This window comes from Mus caroli, unplaced genomic scaffold (assembly GCF_978045245.1).
Source record: "Mus caroli unplaced genomic scaffold, Mus_caroli_1 scaffold_10, whole genome shotgun sequence".
Lineage (NCBI taxonomy): Eukaryota > Metazoa > Chordata > Mammalia > Rodentia > Muridae > Mus > Mus caroli.
This window is the reverse complement of record NW_028227265.1, coordinates 7084786-7102313: the sequence shown is the minus strand read 5'-3', so window position 1 is coordinate 7102313 and position 17528 is coordinate 7084786. Positions and strand designations below refer to the sequence as shown.

The window sequence follows — 17528 nt, the reverse complement described above, 5'->3', positions numbered from 1 at the left end:
TATAACATTAAATAAATCTTTGGGCCAGAGAAAGCAGGGCCAGAGCAAGCAGAGGTCCTGAGTTCAATTCCCAGCAACCACATGATGGCTCACAACCATCTGTACAGCTACAGTGTACTCATGTACATTAAATAAACATTTAAGGAGGAGGAGGAAAAAAAAAGATTTTTATGCCTACTGATCACCAGTGTCACCAAAGTGTCAGAAGATCAGGAAAGTAAGTGCCAGCTTCCTGAGCCCTGACCACCACAATCTTAGATGCAGCTCCTTAGAGATCATACCCTTCTCCCAAGCTCAGCTGAACTACAAAGGCTTCTTGGCCCCACCTTGCCCAGGATCTACACCTTAGACACAGATGTGGGCAACTCCTTCCTCTCTGCCTCCCAGGGCCATCTAGCTGCCCACAATTGACACCCATAGACAAAGGTGCCTTAGGGCAGCTCAGGCTAGCCCAGGGCTAGGAGACCTGACCCTATCTGAAAGGCAGTGGACAGGGTCTCTGGCTCCTTTCTGGGATAACGTAGGCAGAGGACAGTGGCCTTTAGCAGTGGCCAGCAGCAAGCTGAGCTGTCTCTCTTAGAGCCAGAGGCCCTCGGAGGTAGTCCTGGGATTCATCTCTTGCTTACAGCTCAGAGTCATCTGACACTGAACGCAGCCAGGAAAACAGCCCGGCAGCAGGGCTGGCATCCTAAGAAGGCAGGAGATGAGCCTGGGCCCCAGCCAAGTAACTGCTCTGGGCCATACCTAGGCATTACAATCAGAGAGGCTGCTTAGGCAATGGCCTATGGAGCATTCTGCTCTGAGGTTTCCTCTGCAGAGTTCTTTTTGGGGGCTGGGGTGTGACTCAGTATTGGGGTGCTTGCCAGGCAGCACAAGAAGGCCCAGAGTTCCTGTTCCAGGACTGGAAAAACCAAACTGCATTGTTTGCTACATTGCTAAAGTTCCAACCCAATATCTTAAGGTCCTAAGCCACTTTGTCTCAGTTTTGTCTTAGTGAGGCAAAATGCCAACAGGGGTCACCAAACACTGCCACAGGGGGCACCACAGGGGGGGCAACAGAACTGGCCTCAGTCCTGAGCCTACCAGAGAGGATTGGGTCCCTGAGCTGCAATGTAAGCCCAAGTCACTGGGGTGCCCCACCAGGGCAATGTGAGGGGCGTCCCACAGCTCGCGTCCCTCAGCTGTCTCTCAGTGCATCTCGTTCTGAGGTTCTTGTTGTGATGGTGGTGGGTGGGTGGTTGGTTCGTTGGTTGGTTGGTTTTTTGAAACAGGGTTTCTCTGTGTAGCCCCGGCTGTCCTGGAACTCATTATGTACACCAGGCTGGTCTCCAACTCAGAGGTCTGCCTGCCTCTGCCTCCCAAGTGCTGGGATTAAAGGCATGCACCACCACCACCCAGCAATATACCTTGTTCTTGAGATAAAATTCCCAGAATACCTCTCTCTGCTCTTTAATACATGCAAGTGAGTCATATTTAGATATTCACAAAGAGCCTTCATCTCTAACGAGGTCCAGGACCTTCCCATCACAGGTCCCTCAGCCCTTCTTCCAGCCCTGAGGTACCTGGAGACCTCTCTGTTCCAGAGGCTTCTATCATGGCTGTTTTTCCTGTTGACGGGTTTTTTCGCCTGCGGCCCCTGGCATGACGTCTCAGTTCTGCACCAGCTAGGATCTTCTATACTGAGCATGCTCAGACCGGGTTCTTTCCCAGCCTTCATGGCTCTCACCTGTGGGAAGTGAACTCGTTTGTTCTCTTCTGTCTGCGTGGCTCTCAGCTGTGAGGAGTGACTGTATTCGTTTGACTGCTTGTTAGCTGATGAATATGTCTCTCAGTTTTTCTTACCTCCTCTTTTATTTTAGACTATGGATATAGGTTCCTGTCCTGTTGCCCAGGCTGACCTCCATCTCTAGTTCAAGCATGTGGTGCATCTACATGTGCTCCTTGACAGCTCTGAGTCCTGTGTCTGCTAGAAGCCTGGAACTGTTAGCTCCTGGTCTTGGCGGAACCTGTCCACCTCTCTGGCTTTTAATTATCCTCCCTAAAATGCAAAACTAGAAAAGCCATTCCTGCTGCAAGAATAGGACCTCACTTGAGGGACAGAACTGACTGTTTTCCACAGAGGCCTGTCTATCGAAGGCTAGGTCCTCAGTTTGAGGCATGTTGAACATCTGAGGTCACTGGGAGGGTATAGCCCTGATCTGTGGCAGAGATGTGGGTAAACCTCTGAACATATCGAGAGCGTGTTCTGGCTGAATGTGCCACGGAGATACTGTGTTCCAGTCCTAACCCAGTAACTGTAGCTACAACCTCATTAGTGAACTTTGTAGCTGTGATACAGGGTAAGATGAGAATGGTCCCAATCAACATGACAGGCACCCTTGCAGGAAGATGAGGCCACAGGGGTACACAGATGTGACTGGGCCAGGAGAGAAGAGCCTGGAGCCACGGAGCTACAACTCGACAGACAGGAGACACCAGGAGTTAAGAGGAGGCCGGCCTCTGCTGGTACTAAGAGTTCACACTCATGACCTACAGACAGCATGGGAGGAAATGCCTACTGCTTTAGCCCCTGGTTTGTGGTCATTTGTCACAACCGCCACAGGCCACCCAGGGGCCTTGGAGTTTTCTGCCATGCACTGTGGTGGTTCGTGTGCAGCCTTTATTTTGTGTATCAGAGGCAGGGCTCCTGGAGACAGACCCAGATCGAATCAGTACTGCTGCGGCCACAGCCTTGGGACACTAAAGATAGGCCAGGGAAGCTGTGTAGATCGTCACGGACAGAGCCCACAGCACAGAGAGAGAGAGAGAGAGAAGACACCTTGCCACATCCTTGAGTGTCCCCAGTGACGTTAGCACGTTTGTGTCATGTGCTTGTAGTGGACCGGAGGCTGAGGTCCTCAATTCCTATCCACCTGCTGGTTGTTGTTTTTTTTCTTTAAGACTTATCTATTTTTATTTTATTTCATCCCGCCTCCCCCTTCCCAACACTGGGATTACAGATACCCACCAACATTTCATGGCTGCTGAGGTTCAGACCCTGTACTTGTGTGGTAAGCATTCACACACGCCCCCGCCGTCCCCCCTAGGCATTGCAAGTGTAGGGCCTTTCTTCCCCCCCTGCCACCCAACACACAGCCAGTGTAAAGCAAATTAAATGGGCGTTTGGGAGGCGAGGACATTCATTATTCAATAAAGCTGTACAAACACACATCATCTCAGCTACAATAAGCAAGATTAAAGAGCTTATAACCTTTCAATTAAAAGATAATTTATGTGCATGCGGAATGGACCGCCATGAGGAGCCTAGAGGCTGGCCTGCTTAGCTTAGTGGGAGGGTGGGTGGCAGAGTCAATGGATGGAGACTACAGACTCAGCCTGGGGTAGACACAGGTGGGGGCCTGTGGGACCCAGGGGGAAGTGGGAAGTGCTTTCTTTTGTTCTTTATCTGGGCTGTAAGAGATATTTAGGGAGGCCTTGAGAGAGACAGAAACCAGTGTGTCTAGAGGTGTCAGCCTGCTGGTGCCTGGAGCCACTAGTGTGAACCCAGGAGAGAACTGAGGATCCTTGTGTGCCAACCCTGTCCCTTGTATCCAAAGCCTTAATGGCTTTGAGAGAGACCCCTGAGAGCTCCGGCTTCCTCAACACTCCTGGTTCTCCCTCCACATGTGGGGGACCCTCCCTCCTCCTCTTCCCATCCCCTCATTATTATTTTGAAGTGGGTCCCCTGGTCACTGCCTCGCCACTAAGCGGCTTTTTCAGTACTGAGTCCAGGCAGCGGGACTCGCAACTCGGACTCAATCTGGATTCTGGTCTTCTTCACTTAAACTAGAAATGCACCGCCGCGCAGCAAGTCCTGCGGCTGAACCCTTGGGCTCCTTCCACCTTGACCCAGCACAGTATATGCAATCTTTTCCTTAACTATCTAGAGAGACCAGGAACCCTGATGACTTTCGGGAGTTCCGAAACCTGCCAGTACTATGTAGATGCAGTTCCAACTTGACCAGCAGAGAAGCCTCTGTGCCCCAAGGTTACCGGGATCTGGCCACGATGGACCACCACTCTTGCAAGCATCAGGCAATGGGAACCAGGACAGCATTACTGAGCATGACAGGCAAGTCTCCTCTCTTCCTCGGGCCTGGGTTTCCTGGCAGGAAAAAAAAAATGGGAGTTTTGATCTGTCAGCGTTTGATGCAGTTGGTCTTCTCGGTGGGCATGACCCGTGTGAGCCCAGCTTTCTATAGCCTTCAAGGGGGAGCTGAGAGCCAATTCCTCATACATCCAGGTCACTCACAAGCCACTTAGAGGACACCCATCAGGTGTCTCACTTCCTGAGCATCCACCGACACAGTGGCACCCAGCACACCTTCTGTTCTGAGCGTGTTGTGTCTACAGGTTTCGTTCCCTCTTAGCACTCAGGATTCAGAACAGTGTGCTCTGGGGATCTCAGTGCAGCCATGTCTATTGTGGAGTCTCTGGGTGCCCCACCACCTACCTGGGTCCCACTCAACCCCTTGCTCTGTGAGCGTGCCTAGCACTTAAGTCACTTGGCTCCTCTCTACCACAGGATGGAGGTCATGGCCAATGTCATGGAGGGTGTGGAGGATAAACCCCACAGTTGTACGTAAGGTCCCCGGGTGGGACCAAGTCACATGTGATGGTCCTCATACTGTACCTTATATTCGATTCTCATCCTGCCCTCCCCCTTCCCCCAGAGCAGCAGCTGTTTCCATCTTCCCCTCCAGTTGGTCTTAGGGGAGTCAAAGCAGACAGCACTGCCTGCTTTCGTTTTTTGGTTTTGTTTGTTTTTTCAGCGACTGAGGCAGGGCTGATGAGCATCCTCTGTGAGGTGTCTGCCTTGTCATCTTCCCCAAAGTGTCCCAGTCCTAATTCGTGAGAGGCACTGTGCTCCCTGCTTCCTATCCCCCTCCCCAAGCAAACTGGAACACAGATGGCCACCCAGCCAGGCCAAACGCCCTGAGCTTTGCATATTTCCTGTGCCTCTGTTCCTTGACATCGGCCCCGCCCCGTTCCATTCATGAGGTCCCCTTGCCAGATGCTGTGAGACAGAACCCCAGCTTTTGATCAGCGGTGGGAAGGGCAGCTCCTAAGTCCTTGAGAGAGATCCTCAGTATGGTCAGTATAGTCTCAGCACTCAGGAACTGTACAGAGGCAGCTCTGGAGTTCAAGGTCAGCCTGGTCAATATAGCAAGACCACCCTGCCTTAAAAAAAAAGATTCACAAGACAGGCACAGAGGGCTGGAGGAACGGCTTGGCAGTTAAGAGCACTCACTACTACTTCTGCAGGGCACCTGAGTTCAGTTTCCAGCTCCCATACTGGGTGGCTCACAACCACCTATAACTCCAGCTCCAGGAGATCCAACGCCCCACTCTGGTCTCTGAGGGTACTGCAGTCATGAGCACAGCCCTAAACACACACACACACACACACACACACACACACACACACAATATCATATTAAAACTGAAAAAAAAATCTGCACGGAAAGAGTGTAACATGCCAGGCTGTCTAGAATAAAATCACTACAAAATTAGAAGCCCTTTTCCCCTTTCCCACCGACAAGAATTAAGCTGTTTGTTATTTTTTTACTCCTATTTGTCCTTGGCCCTCGAAGAAGGCTTAGTAGATACACTGTCTTCTACCACCTACAGCCCCCCCCCCCGAAGCTGCAGGGGAGTGAGAAAGGCCAATACCATTCCTTCAGATCCCACAAAACCCACACTGATGGCCTTCCAATTACCTAGGTGGCTCTAAGATGAACTGCAGGTGACAAATGGGGTTGCCAGGCTAATTACTGTGTTTCTAGACCATATTTCTCACTGTCTGGATCTGCTTGTCTGTAGAACGCCCTGAGCAAGCTTCCAGTCTCCTCAGGAAGGATGGGGACCAGGCCATCATGTCATGGGATAGCCCAGCATCTTGCTGCTTCTAAGTGACTGGTGACTAGAAGGGCGTACCTGACCATAGAAACCCTGGAGCTGCCTGAATCTTGCGGGAGAGAAACAAGGTGTCTATAGTCTGCAGTGATCTGAGAAGGTTCCAGAACCCAAGCTTTGGAACAGGCATCCACGGCCACCTGGCCTCCAGGGAAAACATACATAAGGCAGGCTATTCACACTTGTTCCAAGCACAGCTCGCGTATTTGTAAAAGACTTTATGTTAGACAGGAGCAGACGCATGCATTTGCAAATGTCCGTGTGTCATTAGGCAGTCCCGAAGAAGGCTCACAGCTCCCATGTCTTTCTGTACAATCTTTCCATTCATGGGTCCTCAGCTGCCTCCCCAGGATGGAAATCTTGCCACAGTGTAAAGGGGAGTCTGATTCAGAGCCAGAGGGACCCTTGAAGTCTGTCCCATGGTTCTAACTCTCTGTGGTGTTCGGTATAATCTGGGAAGCCTGATTTTGAGGCATGAAGCCACAGTGGCTAGGCGTCAGTAACCTTTACAAGACCCATGCCACACTGGGGCTGCTGGCCTGCTTCATCCCACCCCAGATCCTAACGCTACCACTCAAAGGAGAAACTCCAGAATAACAGGACACCATGCCTAAAGAGCATTCACCAACCAACCAGCAACTCTACCAAACAGCACATTCCAAGCCGAGCGTGGGATTGGCCGCTGACCTCATGGTCTACAAAGCGAAGCTATGATAGGCAACAGCCAGATGCAGAGCTGAAGCACAGTTGCCTCAGAGGATGGCATAGTTCTGACCTCAGGAGCTCTGCCTTGCCACAACCTGAGCTGGGCCCTACAAGACCCAAGCTCACTCCAGAAAGTGAGCACATCAGGACTGTAGCAGCAAGAGGCAAAATCCCTGGAGAGTCTGTTTGTCGTGATGTGATGTTTTAGGTCCACATTTTGACAAAGGCCTCTGCCCCGGTGTTCCAGGAACTGCCTTGTGCACTGTGAACAGGATCTCTAGACAGCTGCTTTCTGGGTGGCTGCCCAGCTGAGCAGACACCTCCTCTTCAGACATCTACAGATGGATGGCCATTGTCCGTGAGCGGAAAGGACCAGAAATCTGTCACTTGCCCATGCACAGTGACGTTACTGATTATGCACTTAGCCAGACATGAGTGGGACAAGGAGGAGTTACGATTCGGGATCCTGGGAATGTAGCAGTTTGTACTTGCAGCGTCATGGATGATGCTGCTGCTTCCTGGTGCATACAATAAGGAGCAAGAGCTAGATTCAGTGAGCTTGCTGTGAACTAAAGCTCAATGCACCATGCCAGTAGAGCTGCCATTCGGACTTTGCAGATAACTTCCAGGCAGAGACTTGTGCTCTGCACAAGGTTACAAGGTTCTTAGAGTCTTCAAAGTCCAGTCTGGGGCAGTGAAAGCCACCCTCCAGCTCTGCATTGAGTGACACCCCTTAGGTGACCCTTGTCCTAATGAGCTCCACTCATTCAGTGAACTTTCTCTGGTACAGCTGAATTTAGCTTCCACTACTGTTCGTGGGGCTGCTTAAATTCTTTTTTTTTTAAGATTTATTTAATTATTATATGTGAGTACACTGTAGCTGTACTTCAGACTCACCAGAAGAGGGCATCAGATCCCATTACAGATGGTTGTGAGCCACCATGTGGTTGGTGGGATTTGAACTCAGGACCTTCGGAAGAGCAGTCAGTGCTCTTAACCGCTGAGCCATCTCAGTATAGAGCTGAGTGGAGAGGCATCAGTCGTACCTGTGGGTCCCATCCCTCGCTGTCAGCATTGTGGACTGGCTTATCTAAAGCCCAGGCCAGTGTGAGCCTGTCATGTGACACGAGGCAATGGCTGCTATAGAACCCCAACAGATGCGACACAGCCATGTGGGTGAAGGTGCTGTGCTTCAAGGGAACAGTTGACTAGAAAGGAGATAGGACAGGAAAACATTTGGCGTGTCTGACATCAGGAGACCCATGAACAAGGATGGTGGATTTGTCCAGGCCAGAGGCATAGGGCGAGGTCACACATCTAAACTATACCTGTGCATGCAGCTCACAGAGGGAGGCGGGACAGTGTGGGAGGCCACGGCTGTGCCTCCATGTTTGTTCCCCACATTTGTGCCCCCTGACACTACTTCCCAGTGGACATAAGCTCTGATCCCAGACAATGGTGCAGGAGACAGGGCAGAGCTGAGGGTCAGTTCTGGTCACATCAGCAAGCCAGCCTGGTGTGTGGGCTTCTAGAAAATGTGCCTCTCAGCAAGGGGACACCCACATGTCACATGGGTGTGGTAAGGAAGAGTCACAGGGTAAAGGGGCATCTTTGAAGAAAGATCCCCTGGGGTGTTTCAGGAAAAACCTGCTCAAAGGGTGGCAGAACCAGTCGGCCCAGAATGGAGCTAGTGCTGGCCCAGGACAGCCAGCCAGCCTGGTATGAGGGCTTCTAGAGGGGGTGCCTCTCAGGCTGGAGAGAATGACATGGGGAGGCCAGAGGTAAGACTCAGCTGTCCCGGGCACACCTCCACCTTTGTGTGGGCTTTCCCCCCTGAGGTTCTAAACACCCTGCCTCACCAGCCCAGACTCAGCCAGCAGAGCCCCTAAAAAGCCACATCTATTTTGGAGCACCCCACGTCCCCAGTGCAGGGATGAGTCACTAGGACCATATCCAGTCAGGAAGCCAGAAACTGCTTGAGAAGGCTGAGTCACCCAGGCTAACCCCCCCACACACACACACACACAAGCATCCCCCCAATTCCTGCCTTCCCGAGGTCTCCAGTCACAGAGTGAACTGTCCTGCTTGTTGAGACATCTTTGCTACTGAGTCCCTCAGCCTTGGGGTCCCAGGACCAAGATAGGGTCATTGATCACATTTACAGGGTAGGACTCAGAGGCCTGCCGTCCTCAGGCTCAACCAGGAGTCCTGCAGACAGTGCTGGGGCTGTCTCTCTGCAAAGGCTTTCCCTGCCTTCTCATCTTTGAGTCTGCAGTGCGCCTCCACTAAAGACAGCCTACAGGGCAGCAGCTAGCAAAGTGGGTTGAGAGAGCCAGGCTTGCACATTTGGGGTCAAGTGGCTTCTCGATGGCGGTTAGAAAGACAAATGACCTCCTTCAGGAACATTTGCGGTGGGTAGGATTGCTTGGTGGAGTCTCTTGCAGGGCTGCCCACTGTTACAGAAGACTGGAAGGAGGGCTGGAGCCGGGGCTGAACATCACAGAGCAGCCTTGGGTGCTGGTATGACTGGTTGGACACTGTTCTATGTAACCCCCACTGTCCAGTGACCAGGTTTGAGACCTGTGTGCATGGGCTCACCAAGGGACAGATGCGATCAAAGCTTAGAAGAACATTCCTTCAGTAATACCCTTAAAATGGTACTGCTTAAAATGCTGGTGAAAACAGATAAAGGGGGTTGATCCCACAGACGGTGAAGGCTGGGTCTCCAGCCTCCTCTCTGTTCCCACCGACCTCACTTTGGAGTAGAGAACCTCCCACCCAGGATCCAGCTGAGAGCGTTCCAGTGCCCTTCTTCATGGTAAAGGAACTCTGGAGACCCAGAAGCAAGGAGCTGCCTGCCCCTCTCCTGATGGCCCGCCAGTGTTCAGAGCAGATGCCAACCAGGGGAGTGGAGTCAGGGGCCAGGCAGGCATCCTCAGAGCACACTGAAGTGGGGCTCATGCTGGCAACGCAGGGAAGCAGCTGCTGTTGGACCTGAGACCTCACGGGAGCCCGGCTGCATCTTCTCAGTACCTAGGGAGGTCTCCTGGGCAGCACTGGAGTTGCTGGTGGGGACGCATGCTGCACGTCTCTGGGGCCCAGATGCCCGGCACCAGCACAGTTTCAGGAAGGCTGCCCGGAATTTCTGTGACATGAGGCTGTAGATGACAGGGTTGATGGCACTGTTGGCATAGACACAGGTGCGGCAGAACAGCAGGACCCAGGGGTCCAGGAAAGGTCGGGCCAGGAAGGAGTTGAGCAGCACCAGTGTGCGGTAGGGGGTCCAGAGCACTGCAAAGAGCAACACGACCACAGCCAGCATCCTGGTGGCCTACAGAGAGGTAAAGGGGGGAGGCGTGACCGTGAGACACCCACCAGGCATGGGGAGAAGCTGACAACAGGGTTGCTGCATATGTCAGATGCCAAAACCAGAGGGTTAGGGATCTCTCAGAATTGGGCCTCAGACAGTATCAGGACAGTCACCATCCTTTCTTTGTAACAAAAATGTCTTTGTAACACAATTCTGTTATAAGTCCCCAGCCCCAGATAGGGTCCCCACTGTGACTTTTCCCACTTCAAAGCCCCTTCTCTGTTCAGCCTGCCACCTCCCCTTAAGCTTGGCAGCTCCTCTTCCTGGAACGCTTCCATGCTCCCAGCTTGGGTTTCTCCCTTGCCAAGCTCAGGGCTCTATCCATTTGTCACCTGTCAGCAAAGACCCCTGAACTATCCCCTGACTGCTGTTCTCCAGCATCGCTCACTGCCATGTTTTCTTCCTTCCTTCCTGGATTTGGTTGGGGTTGTGCTTACTTGGTTCTATTGTTGTCTACAAGGAGGGCATCTGACAGCCTTCCCATGTTCTCCTTCCCCATGATCCAGCGCCCACCTGACACATACAAGGGCTTGGCAGGCATTGGATGGATGGGTGGGTGAATGGATGGATGGATGGACAGATGGATGGATAAATGGGTGGGGGGATGAATAGATGGATGAGGGGGTGGCTGGGGATGGGTAGATGGATAGGTGGATGGATGGGTGGATAGATAAATGGGTGGATGGGTAGATGGGTGGGTGGGTGGGTGGGTGGATGAGTGGGTGGACGGATGGGTAGATGGATGGGTGGGTGGGTGGGCGGGTGGATGGATAGATGGGTAGATGGATGGATGGGTGGATGGACGAACAGATTGATGAATGGATGGGTGGATGGATGGATGAGGGGGTGGGTGGGGATGGGTGGATGGATGAGTGGGTGGCTGAGTGGATAAATGGGTGGATGGATGGATGAGTGTGTGGATGGATGGATGGATGGATGGATGGATGGACAGACAGACAGATGGTTGGACAAATAACGGACCAAGTGGCTGCTTTACTTATTTGCTTTCCCAGTTACACCCTATGTATTTTATCTTCTTTTGCATATCTGTGCCTCTCCCCATGACTCTCCCCACATGCAACCCCACCTGCACCACAGAGGACCCCTAACCTGCTTCCTGGAGGACATTGAGCTCTTGGACCTAGAGCAGTTGCCTGGTGTACCCTCGCTCTGCCCATGGGGCTGCCTCTCCTTCTGCCAGGCCTCCTGGGACAATGGGCTCTGAAATAAGATCCTCCCGATGAACCCATAGAGCACGAGGGTCCCCAGCAAGGGCGCAATGAAGAAGACAGCGAAGTCCAGCAGGTAGATGGGCAGGTAGAGGCCTCGGGACACCTTGTAGCCACATTCCAGGCGCTGGTTGTCACGGACATTGAGGTCCACCAGGAAGAACCAGAGTAAGCAATAGAGGGACGTGACCCCCCAAATGCCTGCGATGATCCGTCTGGCCCGGGCCACAGTGCACACGGTCTGTGCTCTCATTGGGTGGCAAATGGCGATGTACCTGTAGGACACAAGCAAGGCGTGTTGGCTCCTAAGGACTGCTTGTTGTATGTCTGGGACACCTGTCCCAAACTGAGTCTAGGCAGTAGTGGCTGAGCTGTACTTTGGAAGGGCAGAAGAAAAGGGCTGTAGAGGTTTAGGGCAAGGGCACTTCAAGGACAGGCAGAGCAAAGCCAGCCTCTGGAGAAGAACAAAACAGTCTGAAAATGTCCCGTCCTGTGATCCCCATGCCTTCCAAAGGCACCTTTGTAGTCTAAAGACAACGTGTGTGGTCAAAGCGTTTTGTGCTACCCGCCACCAAAGGCAGGGGTCAGACTGTGCATCACTCGCAGGCAGATGTCTTCACTGCTCACCCTTAGACCCCTGGGGATAATCACATGGTATAGATGAGACATCCCTACGCACATCCAGGGGTTCGGGAAGCAGATGATTCACTGTTTGGATGTGGCAGGTCTGGGCTCTATTCAGATTCTGGGCAGCCCTAAGTAGCTACTGAGTTCAATGCCTCGGCTCCTGCCCATGGGACAGCTAGATTTGACCCAGAATTCAGGCTTCGCTTCAGCATGTTCAACCACTGGACCATCTGTCTCTGGGGTGTTATGGGCAGAGCTAAGGAAGGCACGATGGCGCATTTGTAACTCCAGGACTCAGGAGACTGAAGCAGTGGGGTGACTATGAATTTGAGTCAGCCTCAGCTACAAAGAGAATTCAAGGACAGTTTGACATTCAAGTACATATTCAAAATGAAACCCAGTCTCACAAAATGAACAAGCAAGCAAGCAAGCAAATAAGAAAATCAAGCTGAAGCTGTGTGTGGTGGTGCATGCCTTTAATCCCAGCACTTGGGAGGCAGAGGCAGGTGGAGTTCTGAGTTCAAGGCCAGCCTGGTCTCCAAAGTGAGTCCAGGACAGCCAAGGCGATAAACTTTGTCTTGGAAAAAAAAAAAGCCAAGCTGGAAGACACTCCATAGCCGAGCACAGTAGTGGAGGTCTGTTATTTCAGCTTCTTAGGGCGCTGAGGCAGGAGGATTACAAACTTATAACCAGCCTCAGCAAGTCTCTGTCTCTTTTAACTTTTTTAAAAAACAGATTAGCGATGTGGCTTGACTAGTCCACGGACAACCCAGGGTTCATCCCCACTAGTGGGGGTGATGAGAAGGACCAGCCAACTGCCTGTGTTCTGGATGGGAGATCTAGACTCAGAGGAAGGCGAGGCTTTTCCTGGATGCCCTACATAAATCTAGAAGCAGATTACATGTCCGCATCTGTGCTGGTTCTCCTGGCACCTCCCAATGGCTCAGCTCCCCTTCTGTTCAGAGGGACCTCAATCTACCAGGAAGTCCTGCTTGAACCCAGGCTCCCAGGATTCAGAAAGACAAGGTGAAAGAAGAGGGCATGGGATAGCCCGTGGGCACTTACCTCTCCACAGTGAAGGCCAGGATGGAGCAGGAGGAGACATTGATGCCTAGGTACTGGAAGTAGGTGATGCCCAAGCAGCCAGCATGTCCATAGATCCAGTGCCCCACCAGGCTGTCAGAGACATTGGGCAGCCCCGCAGCCAGCAGCACAATGAGGTCAGCAAGAGCCAGGCTGACCAGGTAGCAGTTGGTGGGTGTGTGCATGTCACGTGAGGTCAGCACCACCAGGACCACCATGGCATTGCCCACGATGCCCACAGTGCACACCAGGAGGACCAGGAAGACTGAGACTACTTTGTACTCTGGGAGGCCCAGTGTGGTGTCACCGTGATTGAGTGAGACATTGCTGCTGGGACCATCCATCTTGCTGGTGTTTTCTGTGATGCCCTGCTGGCCTTGACCTTGGTAAGTGACCTGTGCCTGTTCTTTATTATTTATTTCCTTTTTATTTATTTATTTTATGTGCATGGGCATTTTAACTGAATGTATGTCTGTGTATCGTGTGTGTACCTAGTGCCTGGGAAGGCCAAAGGACGGCATCAGATTCCCTGGATTGGAGTTACAGACTCCAATCTATAAGTAAGTTGTCATATAGATGCTGGGAATTGAACCCAGGTCCTCTGGAAGAGCAGCTGGAGATGCCATCAGGGCAGTCTATAGGGCATGAGGGATGTTGGGACAGGGCTCAGATAGGAAGGCCAAGAAAGGAGTCAGCGCAGAAATCAGGTGGGTGCATATTTGAGAGTTGAGAAGCTGTAGTTTAAAGCCCTGAGGACCCTCCACTGAGGTGCAGAACAGCAGGCAAGGAGGGCTCTAGAGTCAGGGCTAGGGGTGGAAATAGAGCAGCCATCAGCACAGGGGCATAGATGGATCTTGAGATATCAGCTGCCGCAGCAGTCCTATGATAGATAGTACAAAGTACATGATATAGTCCCAGCCCACAGCTGAGGGTGGGAGGGCTCAGCTGCCAAGCCTGAAGCCCAGAGCAACAGAACCAGGCCCTGAGCCTCGTGGACTCTGAGTCTTCCGTTCACCTGCAAGTGTCTGGGGCTCAAGACCCAGTAGACTCAGATGAACCACGAGGAGACGGGTGTGTGTTCTGAGATCCACAGAGTACCAGCTTTCTGGGGATGGCTACAAAGGATTTGTTGGGGATCCAGTTAAGGCAGGCACCAACATGGGAGCTTAAAGTGCACATACACATTCCTGCTACAACTGACATGCAGGGCAAACATACCACACTGCATACAAACAGAACACAAGATTAAATATATTTCATAGACACAAACACCACATCTCAACAAACAACACACCAACATACACACACACTTCTCTATGCAACACATTCAGCAGACAGATACACACATACACCAAACACTACACTTAGCCCTACACACCCACACACCTCAATGCTTGCACCCTGTCAGTGTGATTGCCTGTAGACACTGCAGAGCCCAGCACCATATAAACCCCAGGACGACCTGAGGCTCGGTCCCACACTGCACTTCGACAGCCCTCAGGACAGGCACCAGAGCATCAGAACAAGGGGGGCCTCGTGGAGAAGCTGACTCCACAGATGCTGCCCACACACAGCTGTATACATGCAGCACAGAGCACATGTGTATAGCCACCCAGCACACATGCACACACAATGTGCCTGTGCCTCCACACGTGCACTGCACCTGTGCACATGGAAGATGTCTACACCCGCTTGAGCATACATCCAGGTATGCACACACACACACACACACACACACACACACACACACACAGAAATACAAGCCAAAAATCATACACAACACACAATGACTGCCCACACAGGCATTACAGACCTTACACATGTGTGCAACACATGTTCTGTGTGCATACATGACATTTAGCCCTGATGTGAATGCCCTGTGTGCTGTGCTCACAGTATAGGACACACACACATCCCACAGGCTGACTTTCCTCAGCCTAGACATATACACCGTCCACCCTCTTATTCCCGCACAGACATATACACCACATGCCTGCTCCTACAGACAAAATACACACAGCTGGGACATTCCTGGCTGGTGGAGCAGAGGAGCAGAGATCTGCAGGCTCTAGCAGCTGCTTCAACCCCAGTAGCTCTTTCTCTACAGCCGGCAAGAAGCTGGAAATCAGGGCTGAATCCAGAGACCTCACAGTGCTCTTCCAGATGTGGGAGCCAGAGCTGCAGAGGCCCACCCCTGACGCCTTACCTCCAGGGACTCTCATTTGCTACCACACCCATTTAGCCCCGATGTGAATGCCCTGTGTACTGTGCCCACAGTATAGGGCACACACACACACACCTCAGTGAGGACCACTGCATACAATGTCCCAGCAAGAACTGCCCCCCCCCCAATAGCCCCTAGACCCCCTGAGAAAGTTCTAAGGTCAGAGAACTCACCTAGTGAAGACTCAATGCATTTTCCTCTTTCCAGGTTGGGCCAAGTGGGGGGGCGGGGAGGGGAGGGATAAGAGAAAGGAAGGAGGGGAGGGAGAAAGGGGGGAAGCAGAGAATGAATAGAAGGAGGTGGAAGTAAGGAGGGAGGAAGGGAGGAAGAGAGGGAGAGAGGGAGAGAGGGAGAGAGGGAGAGAGAGAGAGAGAGGGAGGGAGGATGCCCAAGCTTCAATCATTCCGTGGAAGGCAGCTTCACCTTCTGCTGGCTGCAGTATTACACATGTGCGCGTGTGCACCTCACACAGCCTCACCAACTTCTCCCGGCTCCTCCTCGGCTCCCCTCTCACCCTCCCTCTGCAGAGCAGGGAGTCCCAGCGCCAATCTGTACCAAAATCAGCAGCCTAGGTCTCTCCAGCAGGGGGACCGGGAAGGGGGAAGCATGGACACTGTGTCTTCTCGGGTTTGGGTGGGTGAGTGCTCCAGTTCATCTGGCTGGCAGGGAGCAGAGCAATTCTCTACCTGACAGTCAGGAGGAGGACAAAGAGCCCAGAGAGGAACCTGAGGAGTGGGGCCAAATCCCCAGTGGCCAGCTAAGACAGCAGCTCCAAGCCAAGCCCCATGGATGACCTAGCCCCAGGGTCCATGAGAGACCAGACTGGGAAGGGGCTAGACTGGGTGGAGGGGCAAGGGGGACTCCATCCATGTGACTCTGAGGAAGCCATTATCCTGACTGGATGAAGACTTTGCATTCAATCTTTTGGGGGGGTGGAGGGGCGAGCGGGCACCCACACTGTAGTAAATAACCCAGACACCTGACCCATGCTCTGCAGAGGGGACCAACAAACTCACTGGGCCTTCCGAGTAAACTTTGGTGGAATTGTGCCTCAGTTTGACCTTGGGACCCTCGGAGGCGATGTTTACCTCTCGTCCTGGGAAGGAATCTTGGCAGCACAAGTGCGTGCTTCGGAAGGGCGATGATGTCACCCATAATTTGGAGACATGACACAAATTGTTGCATGGGGAGGGGCCAGGTTGTTTACAGAGAAAATCTTGACCTCTTGGTTTATCTGCACAGGGTTTGTGGGAGAGCGACAAGGGAATGGAGATTACTGGGATACCCCAGTCAGGTGAATACGTGATGGGCACGTCTGCGGCATACCTGCCCGATGGGTGGGATTCACATAGCAAGCAGAGATGCTTTGAGAACAGATATTACACGCCCTGGGGGGATGCATCAAGGATGGAGGTATCAGCAAACAGCTGATAGCACAGGCAGCCTGGAGGGAGACAGGGAGAAGAGGCTGGCCTTTCTGTATCGGCCCGAGACTTAGCAGTAGAACCAGATGAGAGAGAGTACATGGAGATGTTGGCCTGTTGCTCTTTATGTCTAGGAGCGGGGGGGGGGGGGGGCAGAGGGGAAGAGCACCTGTATTCGACCAGAACCTATGGGGAAGGAACCTAAAACTGGCAAGGCACTCCTCTGGTCCAGCCTGTAACATAACGGGAAAACCGATATCCTGACACGCAGACCAGGGTCTTAACAACGGTCAGTGTGGAAGACTAAGTGACCAGAACACTGGGTGACAGAGCTGGTGGGACTAGGGAACATTTAGAATGAGCAATGCAGGAATCCTTTGCCACCTGACTTGTGAGGCTTGGGACATGGGGGTCAGACGGCATTAACCTGAATGCTGCGGAAGCGGAGAAGAAGCTGGGCAAGGCGGCTGCCCATCCCCTCCTTGAGTCAAAGGCTTCACAGCACAGAGCAGCGCAGCAGAGTGAGGGGTCAGTCCCTGGTGGGATGGCGCAGAGGAGCTGCTAGGGATACCAGGCTATCTATCCGTAGCCGAGGTCTCCCTGAACATCAGGGACTAGAAAACAGAAGGGGAGACCCTAAGAGAATTGGGCAGGTGGGAGGTGGTGTTAGGGGCCCAGTTCATGAGCCCATCGAGACTTTATTTACGGGAGACCTAAGAGATGGATTCAGCAAGGACAGCGAGACCAGTATGAAGCGCTGCAGCTATGCTGAGCCTCATAATAGGTGGGGACCTAGTCTTAGAGTTTTACCGCTGTGAACAGACACCATGACCAAGGCAACTCTTATAAGGACAACATTTAATTGGGGCTGGCTTACAGGTCAGAGATTCAGTCCATTATCATCAAGGCGA

General features: G+C 52.5%; 1 protein-coding gene across 1 annotated transcript; it reads right to left on the bottom strand.

The window, feature by feature from the left end:
• Nucleotides 1-9595: 9595 nt before the first annotated feature.
• LOC110300777 (thyrotropin-releasing hormone receptor-like) lies at nt 9596-13839 on the bottom strand. Its single transcript, XM_021171051.3, has 3 exons — nt 12952-13839; nt 11141-11534; nt 9596-9991 (listed from the first exon to the last, which is right to left on the bottom strand). Exons 1-3 carry the CDS (start codon nt 13311-13313, stop codon nt 9596-9598), a joined length of 1152 nt encoding a protein of 383 aa, XP_021026710.1. The 5' UTR covers nt 13314-13839.
• Nucleotides 13840-17528: the final 3689 nt, after the last annotated feature.

Coding starts and splice junctions, on each gene's coding strand:
- LOC110300777 (XM_021171051.3), bottom strand. CDS start 13,313: ATGGATGGTCCCAGCAGCAATGTCTCACTCAATCACGGTGACACCACA. Junction 11,535..12,951: donor CTGGCCTTCACTGTGGAGAG/GTAAGTGCCCAC, acceptor TGTGTCCTACAG/GTACATCGCCATTTGCCACC. Junction 9,992..11,140: donor CAATGTCCTCCAGGAAGCAG/GTTAGGGGTCCT, acceptor ACCTCTCTGTAG/GCCACCAGGATGCTGGCTGT.